The sequence below is a fragment of the Aythya fuligula genome, chromosome 3 (assembly GCF_009819795.1).
Source record: "Aythya fuligula isolate bAytFul2 chromosome 3, bAytFul2.pri, whole genome shotgun sequence".
Classification (NCBI taxonomy): Eukaryota; Metazoa; Chordata; class Aves; order Anseriformes; family Anatidae; genus Aythya; species Aythya fuligula.
In genome coordinates this window covers 44,582,361-44,595,665 of record NC_045561.1, presented here as the reverse complement: position 1 = coordinate 44,595,665, position 13,305 = coordinate 44,582,361, and the positions used below count along the sequence as shown (strand labels likewise).

At 38.2% G+C, this 13,305-nt stretch overlaps 1 protein-coding gene across 20 annotated transcripts in view; it reads left to right on the top strand.

Moving 5' to 3' along the window:
- AFDN (afadin, adherens junction formation factor) overlaps nucleotides 1-13,305 on the top strand; it is a 129,300-nt gene that overhangs the window by 100,954 nt on the left and 15,041 nt on the right. For 19 of the 20 annotated variants that reach the window (XM_032185909.1, XM_032185905.1, XM_032185902.1 and 16 more), the window contains 7 exons: nucleotides 6,085-6,150; nucleotides 6,312-6,385; nucleotides 6,907-7,025; nucleotides 8,007-8,201; nucleotides 8,474-8,565; nucleotides 8,999-9,187; nucleotides 11,525-12,547. In XM_032185909.1, the coding sequence (XP_032041800.1) occupies nucleotides 6,085-6,150; nucleotides 6,312-6,385; nucleotides 6,907-7,025; nucleotides 8,007-8,201; nucleotides 8,474-8,565; nucleotides 8,999-9,187; nucleotides 11,525-12,547 (1,758 nt within the window). The remainder of the gene's footprint in view (nucleotides 1-6,084; nucleotides 6,151-6,311; nucleotides 6,386-6,906; nucleotides 7,026-8,006; nucleotides 8,202-8,473; nucleotides 8,566-8,998; nucleotides 9,188-11,524; nucleotides 12,548-13,305) is intronic. The other variant, XM_032185894.1, reaches the window with a different exon arrangement.

Genomic DNA, 13,305 nt, shown 5'->3' with positions numbered 1-13,305 from the left:
TTTCAGGGTACATATGTATGGCTTAGAGTGTGTTTTTCGTGTTTGTTTGTTTGTTTTTGTGATGTCCTCCCTCCCCAAACACTTTGGAAATTGGCTTCCACTAGAATACTGTTGCTTTGCAGACACTGATCAGAGTTCTTTCACGAGTGAGTGGGTGACAAATAGCAGGATTTAGGAATCTGATGCGGTTTAAGTTGCTGGGTTAAAACATCATGTCATTCACGGAACAATGGAGTCTGAGGTGGCTGCAAAGCAAACCTGATTATTTTATGTTACGCTATTTTAACCCATTTGGAAATTATTTGGGCGGTGTTTAAACTGAAATACCCTGTGTTAGGTCAAATTCATTGGCTGTGTTTTGTATTGGTCGTTAAAAAGAATACTTCCCTAGTGCAAATTCACAGTGTGCTTTTTACATGGGTGAGCTGTTCTGACATTTTAAAAATGAACAGTTCCTGGTGATTATTTTCCTTAAAGGAGGGCTTTTGGGTTTCTGACAGTAGAAATCCCTGTTCGGGGTCTGGTGTGGAAGGGCTACCTGATGCCCGCCCTGTATGCAGGGAGGATGTCACCAGCCCTCCTTGATGCACCCAGGCCTCCTGGCAGCCCCCTTTTTTGATGTCTATGATCTGTCTTATGCTGGGCTGTAAACAATTTTAGAAAAGTGATTTGGTTGAAGACTTAAGTGCTTATTTAGGAGCAGGGGTTGGGGAAGCAGCTCAGCTTAACCTTCAGGCAGGCCAAGCCAGGCCTGGGAGCTGCCATGAAGCACCCATGCAGCTCCAAGCACCAGAGAGCACAAGCAGGCTGGTGGATTTTGGTGTGATGCTATGTGTCAGTGCCCAGCTAATGTCATTTTAGTGAATTTAACACATGTTCAATACTGAAACACGTAAATATTGCTACACTGCTGGCCTTAAACATTTTTGCTGGGCTTTATGCATTTTTATTTATGACCTGGGCTGTTTTCTTTTTTGTACTGGTTGTAAAACTGTACTGTAGAGGTGTTCCTCGTGTTGAAGCTTAGGTCTGGTGTACTTGAGGTATCAGAATTCATAAATATCACATAATTCCTTTTCTTCAGTCCACAACTTACTGTTGTTCTCATTCTCATTGGTTAATAGCTACGGAAAACCTCAGAAAACCTATAGAAAACATTTTCCATGTGGTTGTCTGCTTTGGTTATGCATTGTAGCAGTAGCAACCATTTAGAAGTAAACAGAAAAGATCTTTTGGAGTCGAGTACTGGGCTCATGCAGTTCAGTTTAGGAATACTGTAACCTGTGGCGAGGCTTGTGTTGACTACTTATGACATAATGATTGTGCTCACTTTCTGTTAAGCCCCTCATATTTTACCAACCCTTCATACATGGCTCTTTCAGCTGAAAACTGTGACTAAACAGTGGATGATAATTTGGAAGTAGCAAAGAAGCAGCAGTAGTTTTTATTTTGTCAGTTGTACACCTTGAAAAATGCCATAAATTATTACTTATGGGAAGCATTTCCCATTTTTTCTCAAAATAGGTGGTGTTTATTCACTTTCTGCAAGGATTGTAAAAACAGATTTGGTACCACTAGAGAGTTTACTATTGTAGATTAAATTATTTTGTTGCTTCTACAATATGCTGAAGTAGTTTTTGAAAACGTTTTGGGGAATTGTAATTGTTGATATATATATCTATATATAATACAGATGTTCTCATCTATATATAGATATATGAGAAAATCTGCTGTAGGTTACAATATATTAATTTGGAGAGGGAAAAAAGCATCTCTTTACACTTACATTCCACAATTTCTTGCATTCCACAGTCATTTAACTTCTCTACAGCTGTGTTCTTCTGTTCCATCTCACAGCTTTACAGATAAACATGCGTTTGGTATTCAGGATTGGAGAAACGAAAGTGGACTGGAAAGAATGTTTTCAGTATTACTGCTACTGGTACACGTAATTGCTTTGTTTATGGAAGAATAATTTTAATTGTGCTGACCTTCACATTTCTTTAAAAGAAAAGCTTTAATAAGCAGTCTACAAAGAAACCTGTTCTACTGTAATGTCACTAAGTGATAGGAGAAAAATTCATGTGGTACATATGAGAATTAACTGTGTAGTCTCCTGGAAGATAGAACTGAAGCAAAAACCAGTCTGTTTCAATAGAAATTAAGAATTTGGATTCCAATCACTATAAAGCTTAGGGTAAAAGTGTCAGGAGGCTAAGTTAAACTCGATGGTGCTTAGTAAGAGGTCTGCCTAAGCATAAGTGAAAAAATAGTAGGCATCTTGTTAGAAACATACGAAATGGTATATAAAGTACACAGGAAAGAAAAAATGCATTTGTCCTACTCTGGGAGTAGATGTGGTAGACACTAAAGATGTTCTATGTAATCTGAATAAATAGAGATTTATTTTAAAATCATTTTTATACTTTTAAAATTCATTAGCCTTGTGTTAAGTAGGTGACTTGGAGCTAATGCATCTGCTCATAACTTGTCTTAAAAAAAAAAAAAAAAAGGCACACAGGAAAAGGACTGACAAACTGTATAGGCTTCAAAAGAACACTTAGAAGAGGAACAGTGAGCAAAATGTCAGCTCCCTTGAAACATCATGAAGAATCACTGTAAGGTTTAGAGTGCAAGAAGAGTTGGAGAAAAAATCCATCTGATCTGGTATCTTTCAGCTGTGTCTAATAACAGATATTTAGCCAGAAAGTGTAACAGAACACATGTAAGATGTTTCTTCCTAGTTTCTAGCTTTTTGTAATTTCAGATTTTTTCCAGCATTTATTTCATCTGTATCACTTTTTCTGAAAGCCCTTGGAAGATTTTACCATGAATCTTTGGCCTCTGCAGCAGTCTATTGGCAGTATCCCAACTGAATTATGAAATCCTTTGGAAAAAAGGTTGTTGGTTTGGTAGTGTTTTTTTCCCCTTGGGGGGGGGGGTAGCGGGGAGGAATAGTTGACTTCATAAAATATGCTACCTGATGGCATGAGTGAGAAAGCTTTGTCTTGGCTGACTAGAGAGATGATAAATAATCCTGTTTGCCATTCGTAATTCCATAGACCTTCGCTTTCTCTCTTGATTGTTTCTAAGCTGAGGAGTCCATAGAGTCCATATATGTTATATGGCTCTCTCAAGAAAGTAACTCCGTGTTTCTGATCATTCTTGTTATCCTCTGAGCCACATGATTCAGCTGGTGCCTTTTCGTAAGGGAATAATCAGAATTAGGCAGTTTTCTAAATGTGAACCCTGTAGTTGCGTAGTGACCACAATGTTTTCTGTTTTCTTTGCTCTTGTCTAATAGTTCTGTTGGCTCCCAGATGTTTGAGCTGATATATAAGGATTGCTCAGCAACTAAACAGATGTTTACACAGTAACTAAAAAGAAGTTTCTTGAACAGTTAAAGCCAGTTTAGAAACTACTGTATGGGTATTTTTGCAATTGAAAATGTTTCTTAATCACTATTTGCAAAAACAGTGCAGATAACACAGGCTTTAACAGAAGGTTCCAACTTCATTTAAAGTATACGATCACAGTCAAGGATAAGAAAGGTGACACATACAGATACAGTATGATGTAATTCATGATTAGCAAACTCATGGTCTCCACATTTCTTGATTAGTGTGTGCACTTTTTAAAGTGGCAGTGCTCTTCCAACAGCTTGCTGTTTTCACCTTATCTTTGACTGTGTTAGGCAGATCTTTGGACTCACTGGATCCAGGGGGCTGAGATTCTTGCTAGCGGCCTATGGAAGCTAGGACTGAATAAAGCAGCTTCAGTCCCAGGTAGCTTTAGAGACATCTGATTAGTCTTGGTCAGTCTGGCTCCAAGAAAAGCTGTTGCTTCATCCCCCACAATTAAATGTGACTATGTGATTGATCCATGGGGCTGTAACTTTAAAGGGTGGATGGGTGACTCTTGCTGTTGAGTCTTTAGCCCTTTGGAACTGAACGAGCTTGCTTCTAGGTTTTATACAGTGGTTTGAGGCAAAGGAAGGAGGACAATCATCTAATCTTCAGTTCCCAACAAGAAGAGAGAATTCTTCTGGGTTGTTTATGCCAAACTTGCACTGATGGGGACCAGTCCCCTACAGGGTGGAAGCATTACTTCACATTCAGACCAGTAAAACGCGTTTTCCCCTGTTATTGCTCCAGTATCATGCGGTCCTTTTCCAACTCTTGGTTTTGACTGGTGCATTTTCTATCCAGCAAATTTAGTTATAGTATTATTTGTTCTTTTTCTGAAAAACTTGTGAGCCTGATGAACAGCACATTCATTTAGGTCTTCTCTGATAGCTTCCATTCCTTGTGAAAAGTTAAAACTTCCTATCCAGTGTTAAACTAGTTACTAATGTGCATGGACAACTTCCATCTTATCCCATGACAACTTAAATTCTTTAAGAATTCCTAGTAAGAGATATCGCCACATATTTTTTGGAGGGCTAGATGTTCTGTCAGCCAGATCAGCATTTTCCATGTGCTTCTTGGTTGCTTGAGGAAAAAGATTTATGAAACATGACTTTTGTTTTTCGTTGTTTTTATCTAGCTGTCTTCTGACTTGTATTTCTCATAACTTTAACTGATTCTTCTGGTATAAAGTTAAAAAATAATATGCAATTGTCTGAATGTTTCCTTAGAGTCCTTAAAAAAACTAAGTGTGTATTTATCTATATATATATTTTTTAATTACCTTTATGTTCTTCCTATACACAGAAAATGTCTTTTAGTTATTTTATTGATATTTTCTTTTTTTCCTTTATGTACAACTTATGCAATTGTTATGAAAAATTTGGACATATAGAATGTTAATATTGAATCGTGGGATTCAAAGTAAATCCTATTCTGTGGATTTTGAATAAACATTTGAAATTAACTCAAGTTTTAATTAATAAAAATCTAAGCCTTCACCTGCTTAGAAAAATCTTGTGTAATGCTTGCTTTTGAAGAACACCTGTACTTTTCTACTTTATTTCATTATAATGATGGAAGCTGTGAATGCTTTTGCTGACAAAAGAAGTAGAGTTGGAAAAGTGGGGGGGAGGGGATGAAGAATTTGCATTTTCAGTACAAAATCAACCTGGGCGTTATTGTAGAAAACAAAATCTGTGCTCTGAAAATTTAACAGTAGTTCTGTAGTGTTCTTCACAGTGACATGCAGATTAGTTTAAATGATATGGCTTGCTATGCTACATAGTGTAGTCACAAGTGATTGTCTTACATTATAAGTGACAATTTAAAGGTTTGTGATACTAACGTAGACTTGTGTGGTGTCTTGCAAATTAGAGCACGTGGATGATGCAACAGCATGGCTTGAATAGATGCTCGCATCCTCATGCCTTAAATTTGTTGGCTGTCTAGCAATATGTTCAGTGTTAACAGTCCTTTTAAAATTGTGGGATACTTTGAGGCAGATTTTTATGAACAAAATTGTATGGTTCTCCAGTAGGCTTAAACAGTGGTTTTGTTAACTCTGAAATACTTCCTAGTTGTAACATCTACTTGCTTATTATAAAAAGCAGAAGCACTGTTTGCTCCTCTTTGCTAGCTCCTTTACAGTCCTAATAACTTTTACTGTAAAAAGCATTTCTATTCCTTTGGGTCATTAAATCTCAAAGCAGAATAGACAATCTGCAATTTACCTTGTTAGATTTGGGTGTTAGCAAGGGTAACACTGCAGTCTTTTGGAACATAATACACAGAATACACAGGTATCTAAAATAAATAAATAAACAGCATGCATACAAAAGTGCAAATAAGTATTTCTCATTAGAAGGGGGTTAAAACAAACCTTATAAAGTGTAAATTTCAGTTGACATATTTTCTTGATTATTGAAGCCTGCATTAAGACCACATATTGTTTGCTTCTAACAGCTTGCAGGTTCTAGAGGCCTAATATTAAAGCCTTCTTTTGATTTTAAGTGAACTTAACTCTCTTCTATATAACTTTTTGTTTTGCTTTCCTGGTTTGGGGAGGAAAAAAAAAAAACTTAGAGGTTTATCTAGCCATGTAAATTTTTATTAAAATTTATGGAATGGTCAAGAGATTAAATATAAATGTAATAAAATAATATCCTTTTCTCTGTAGGGTGCTGGTCAAGATAAACTTGGAATATACGTCAAGTCTGTTGTGAAAGGAGGTGCTGCAGATGTGGTTAGTAATAGTTTTAAACATCAGAATTTCAAAGGTGGAAAGATCCTTTGGAAATACTTTTAAAGCCTTTATTTGCTAGTGTGCATGGATTGTTTTCATTTACACCAAGTTAGCGTTGGTGCATGATTTTTTTTTTTTTCCTTGCTTGAATATGTAATTAGGATGGTCGTCTGGCTGCAGGGGATCAGTTGCTCAGTGTGGACGGTCGAAGTTTGGTGGGCCTATCCCAGGAAAGGTACAGAATGCTTTCACTCAGTGTCTTTACATGGAAAAAAAAAAATGCTAGTGTAATTAGTCTTTGTATCTCTTCTTTATCGTTTGTTGTTTTTTTTTTCCTTTTTAAATGACTCTCTCTGTGTTATCTTAGTAACAAAAGTTTTCAGCTGTTTGCAGAGTATTTTCTGTATATAATATTGGTATCTGTATAGAAGAGATGATGTTACACATTTGGGCTGTATCTTTCTGCAAGCTGTTCTTAGCTCTATTTTTTAAATATTTTGGCTTCTGACAATTACCTGCAGAAGCTGGAAATACTTATATGTAAGCATATCGTCTGTTTAGTAAATAGACTAGCTTCTAGCTGTTGTTTTGTAATTTTTTTTCCAACTGATTTTAAGTATTAGAAAAAATAGCGTTTTGTCAAACAAAAAGTAACTAGAACAAATATGAGGGAATTGTGACATAAAAAATGATGTCAAGGAGAATTAAGTATTGCAGTGCCTGATTTTGTTTTATTTGCTCTGACTTCCGTTGCAGGGCAGCAGAACTTATGACAAGGACAGGTTCTGTAGTAACACTGGAAGTAGCAAAACAAGGAGCAATTTACCATGGTCTGGCAACCTTGCTTAATCAGCCATCCCCAATGATGCAAAGAGGTAAACAAACAAAAATAATATTATACATAGCAATAACAGTTCTTTTTATGACTTAAATTGGAGAAAATACAGTAATTCATAGTAACTTGCCAAATACTACTAGAGCATTAAATCAGATGAAATTGAATTGCACAGAATGGAAGCATTTATTTTGTTATCAAGAGTTCATATGATTTTTAAATACTGCTTAAAATTATACTAGTCTAATCATTAATACATGTTTTGCAATTGTGTCTTTAAAAAAAAAAAAAAAAAGAATTTAAATACAGGCCTGGTTTTGAAATAATTTTTATTTTAATTAATGAAATATGATGAATACAGACATTTTACAATAGCTTTTCTATCCCTTACATAAAAGCTTCTCTCCTCCTCATGGAGTATGACTTCCTTGTAACCAGAGAGTGTAATGTAATTACAAAGAGAGAAAAACAAAAACAGAAACCCCTGGAACATGTTTTATTTAGTTTTTAAATTAGAAATGCTGAAACCTATCTTCTTAAGTTTGTGTGTCTGCTCATAAATTCTTCAGTGTTTCTCCAATATTTTTATCATTGTACTTCACAGACCTAATATGCAGGTCTTACATAAAATATTTTTGTAAAGGAAGTCCTTTTCTGTATATACGATAGAATAGAACAGAATGGGTTAAAAGAATAAATCCTTATTACCACAATTTACAACACCATCCCAGTTGCCATATGCCTCTATGAGTCAGCAAGAGACTTTTTAGTAAGGCACATTTGGCTTTACCAAATACTGTTTTATCTTTTCAAAAGCCCTTTTGAAGCCATATATATCAAAGGAATCCTGTACCGTTGATACAGAAGTGGAATTGCATATTTGAAGAAGCAAAGGTTTTAATAATTGCTTTACCAGAAACTCATTTTTTCTTCTAAATGCAAGGGAGGAATCCTTGGAAGGAATGTGCTAGACCGTAGTTAATATAAGTGAAAGGGGGAAAATGTATATCAACTGTTACAGTTTCTGACCGCCGTGGCTCAGGTAAACCCCGACCAAAGAGTGAAGGTTTCGAGCTGTATAACAACTCCACACAAAATGGGTCACCGGAGAGCCCTCAGCTGCCATGGACAGAGTACAGTGAACCAAAGAAGCTGCCAGGGGATGATAGATTAATGAAGAACAGAGCTGATCATCGCTCCAGCCCCAATGTAGCAAGTAAGTAAGATTATCCTTCTTTTAGAGGTAGATGCCTCTTCCACTAACTTTAAAAACTGTTGAATTCCGAAGGGGGAGGGGGAATTCTTTTTCTGTTTTGTTTAAAAATAAAAATGTTTGTTTAAAATAATTATGTAGTAGCAATGTTTTTGGAGCAAGCCTCTTGTTAGAACTATTCAGAGGAAAAATCATGTTGTGAATACTGTTATTTTATTAAGTTATGTAAATTAATATTAACAGGCACATAAATGCTTCCTCTAACTTTCCAACAGATCAGCCTCCAAGCCCTGGGGGAAAGAATGCTTATGCATCTGGAACTACCACCAAAATAACCTCAGTCTCGACTGGAAATCTTTGTACAGAGGTCAGAAGTGGCAAGCAAAATGCTGGCTATTAAACTTTCCTTAGCTATCAATAGGATCAGTGTGCTTGAGTCAAACCAGTATTTCAGCCTAATGCTAGTGCTAGTGACTGGGTAGGGGGTTTGCTTGTTAAAGCTTAATGAAAGATTGGGAAAAGTTTGGGTGATTTTTATGAAATTTTGTTCACAAAGCTGTCACTGCAATTTCTTTGGCTTATGCCAATATTATGTACTTGTTTTCAGACCATAAAAAAAAAATTAGTCATAACCACAGTTTATATTTGATACTGGAAAACCTCCATATCTGTTATTCCAGACAAATAATGGTCTCAGAAGGCAAAACAAAACTTAAAGGAAATGCATGTTTAGAACAATATTCTGTACTGATCTGCGTGATAAGATAAATTCTATCTTACGTTCTTTCTACCTTTTTCAGGAACAGACTCTGCCTCCACGACCTGAAGCTTATCCCATCCCAACACAGACCTATACTAGGGAATATTTCACATTCCCAGCTTCAAAGTCCCAGGATCGAATGGGTCCAGCGCAGAGTCAGTGGCCAAGTTATGAAGAGAAACCACAGGTCCAGGCAGAAAGTAATCATTCGATCAATAGTACAATGCAGGTCAGAAGCTATTTCTTTCACTGTAAGGAAGGGGGAGGGTGGAAGGAGGAGTGGAGGCACAGAAACAGCTTGATTTCCACTTCCCGTTTGTTGAAAACATTTTTTCAGCAACTCAGTATGATCTCAGAGCTGTTGAGGATAAACCATACCACTGAAGAGGGGATAGCTGTGCTTCTGCCAAGGTTGACCTGGGTTCAGAAACCCTACTTTTTAACTTTTTTTTTCCTTTTTTCCTCCACAGAATTTGTTATCAAGTTATGCAGACCTGTTATCTGGGATATTTTAAGTCCCTATTACTCAGGATAGTGGAGAGTAGACAGTAGTATGGTTTATCTTATAAAATGTTTAGTGATTTTCTGAAAAGTAAACTAAACCTTCTAAGAAGTTTTATGTGGAAAAATCTCTTTGCTTGCAGGGCACATTGCTTAAGTGATAGTGAAGTATTAAAAATTAAACAGAACAGTATTTTGAAACTTACCCAAGGTCTTCACTGAAACACATTCCCTTTTCAGTTAAAAAATAAATAAGGAAGAAAAAACGTAAGCTGCATGATTTTTTTTGCTTGCATTGATCCTGCCCTGTCACCAAAATGCAGGTGCTTCTTGACCTGAAATGAATTTACCCCCATTGTACCTTTTATAAAAGTCAAAAGAAAGATAATGTTGCTCTATTCTTTGTAAATGAGGACTCTTCATTTCCTGTACGGATTTGAGTAATCTTGGTTGTCTGAATCCAGTCACCGGCTCATTATTTTTTTTCTCTTAACGCACCGGAGACAGCATCATCAATCAAGAATACAAATTTAGAGAGAAATTGTTGTTGCTCTTCCTAATTTGTGATAAAAGCTGAGCTTTACACCAGGCTTGGTATGTTGTTACTTTTTGAAAAGCAGTGTCATCTAAGTTACCTTGATACTGCATCGTAGAAGCAAAGGAGAGTAGTATCTCTGCCCTAATGGGATGAGCTGCCATCTGGACGTGCACCTCTCCCCTGTTTAAGGTGCAAGCTTAAGCGAGTAGCTTAAATGAGGCAGTTAAAATGGATGAGATGAACCCCATCTGTTAAAGTTGTTAACAGATGCTGAATTTGAGCTATGGTCTTAAGGCTTGAAAACATTCAAGAAATGTTTTCATAAAGCAAACAACTAGAAGCTTTAGCTCCCTACAAGCATCGGAAGCAATTTATCCCCACCGTGCAATACTTCTCTTAAGGTGAAATTAGAGGAAGATAGATTTAATAAATAAATAAAATCCGTTAAATCTTTACAGTGAAAGCTGGGCTTGTAAAAGCTGCCGTAAGCTACTGACTGATGTGAAACGCCTGTTTTCTGTTCTGAACGCATTAGCAAACTGTTTGCTTAGGTGCATCTTTACAGCAAATCTAACACAAATAGCTGTGTGTTCAGATCTGCTGGACTAATAGAGCATAAAAAATACACTTGTTCATCTCAAAGAAGGCATTCTTTTGAGGTCACAGTTAGGGTCATTGATGGAGGAAAAAGAAAAGGAGTTTGCTTTGTTAGTCTTCTCTCAGTTGTTGATAATTGGTACATTATGTGTTCAGTGCTTAGTACTTCCTAACATTCAGAGCATGAATATTTGCTTCAAGAAAATCATTAACAGATTTGATAAGCCTAATTTATGGCCCAGTGTTCCCTTTCAGGAGGTAGTACAGTGCAGCAAGACCTCAAGCTCAAATACCAAAAAGACTTGGTGGTTGACACACTAAGAAAGTGATAAAAGCACAGCCCAAAGTCCATGCCCCAAGCGCAGGTAGAACTAGATGTGGCTGCCCATATTCCACACTCGTGAATGACTGTCATAGTGAGAGCTTCCAGCTGGGTCATCTCCCTTATTAACACAGGAGGGTGGGCAGAGGCTCCCTTGTCTTTCTGTCTGTCCTCCCAATAGGAAAAGCGTTCATCAAGCCAGCTGAAGCCTGAATGGCAGAGCTGGTGTGCTGGAGCTGCTGAACAAGCTGCCAGGACTCTTCTGTGGGGTACGAGGGGGTGTCAGGGAGAGGCCTGAGAAACTGTGAGAGCTGGGGAAGTTTTTGGCTTAAGCTCCAGTTTGCATTCGTCCTTCCTCCCAGTCCAGGTTTCCAGTCATTTGAGAGGTTGCAAAATCTTCTATCACTTGTATGAGCTAAAAGGATTGAGAAGAGTGTTTTATTGTTGGTTTTGGGAAACTCACTGGGCATGGAAATGCTGAACTTCACTAAAAGCAATTACCTTCAGCAATAAGAATGCAGCTCGTGAGCCATCTAGGCTTTTAGGGTTTGAAATATGTTTTAATATAGAAAGACCATGAAATTGATGCTTTGTTTAATTTTTTCCAGCGCGTGGCTCGTTCCCAGGAAGAACTCCGAGATAAAGTTTTCCAGCCAGACAGGAATCGCTTGGAAGTTGTTATACGGAAGGACGTGGAGTACATCGATCGGAAGTCAGACAGCGATCAGTGGATGAATTCATCTGTGGATTCCAGCACCTCTAGCCAAGAACACCTGAACCATTCATCCAAACCCGTTTCGCCTGGTTCTTGTTTAACTAAAAGTGGACCTGGCCGTTGGAAAACTCCGGCTACGAGCCAGCCCACTCCAGTGGCCATTTCCCAGCCCATCAGAACAGATCTTCCTCCGCCACCGCCACCTCCTCCAGTGCATTATGCAGCTGAATTTGATGAACCACAAATGGATTTGCCTCTGCCTCCCCCTCCTCTGCCAAATCAGATAGGAACACAAGCGTCTTCCCAGGTGGCTGCTGCTGAACGTAAAAAAAGAGAAGAGCATCAGAGGTGGTATGAAAAGGAAAAGGCACGCTTGGAAGAAGAACGAGAAAGGAAGCGTCGTGAGCAGGAGAGAAAGCTGGGCCAAATGCGTTCTCAGCCCCTAATTCCTGCTCAGCCCGTGGTTCCTCCTGTTTCCCTCCAACAAGTGAAATCGGAAAAGCCTTCAACTTTGCAGAGGCCTCAAGAAACAGTCATTCGAGAGCTGCAGCCACAGCAGCAGCCTCGGACTATTGAGCGGAGAGATCTTCAGTACATTACGATCAGCAAGGAAGAACTGTCCTCCAGCGATAGCCTCTCTCCAGATCCCTGGAAACGGGATGCTAAGGAGAAACTGGAGAAGCAGCAACAGATGCACATTGTGGACATGCTGAGCAAAGAGATTCAGGACCTTCAGAACAAGCCTGATCGTACAGCCGAAGAGAATGACCGCCTGCGCAAACTCATGCTGGAGTGGCAGTTCCAAAAGCGGCTCCAGGAGTCAAAGCAAAAGGATGAAGATGATGACGAAGAGGAGGATGATGATGTGGATACTATGCTCATCATGCAGCGACTGGAGGCAGAAAGAAGAGCAAGGGTAAAAGGGGATAATCCTTTCTAGATAAAAGCATAGTACATGTTTATCTCAGCGGGTTCTCTGGATTTGTCTGAGTGTTTTGATGTCCTTATAGGGTAAAGGAGGCTGGAGCTGTCTTGAATGTCCTTGACTTTTAAAATCAGTATAGAAGCCTTCACTAGCTTACAGTGGCTTTACCATTTACGTGATTAACATAGCTACCTATTACAGAATCTAAGTCAGCAGTCAAATTTACTCTTCTGGTTGTGGGTGTAGAAATTTTCCTTGGATAAAGGGATTTTGCTGTGTAGCTGAAGCAAGATTAGAAAGTTAAATATGGGATGGAATTTGCTTACAGGAACGTAAGTAAAAACAATTGAAATTACAAAAATCTGTACAGAATTAGGAACAAGAAAGTGTTTTTTTCTTTTTGTTCCTCAAATAGAGTTACCTATAAGAGTTCTTATTTATAGTCTTGTACCTATAAGACATGGAATACCTCCTGTTTCCAGGGAACTGAGGTTCCACTATGTTGGTCCTCTCCACTTAGAGCCTGGGGCGAGAGGCAAACATTACTTCCATGTTTACCACCACCTCAGTGGTGACACCAACAGTGCTGGGTGGAAGCATTAGGCTGAGCCATGTGGTTTTGGGGTGTTGTAACAACTCCTGTACCCTGCCTAGGGCTCCAGCTCAAGTGTACCCAGATTCTGCAGTGTACAGTTTAATCACTATTTGAAAAGGTTTGCTTACCCTACCTTCAGTACCATGAAAGCTCA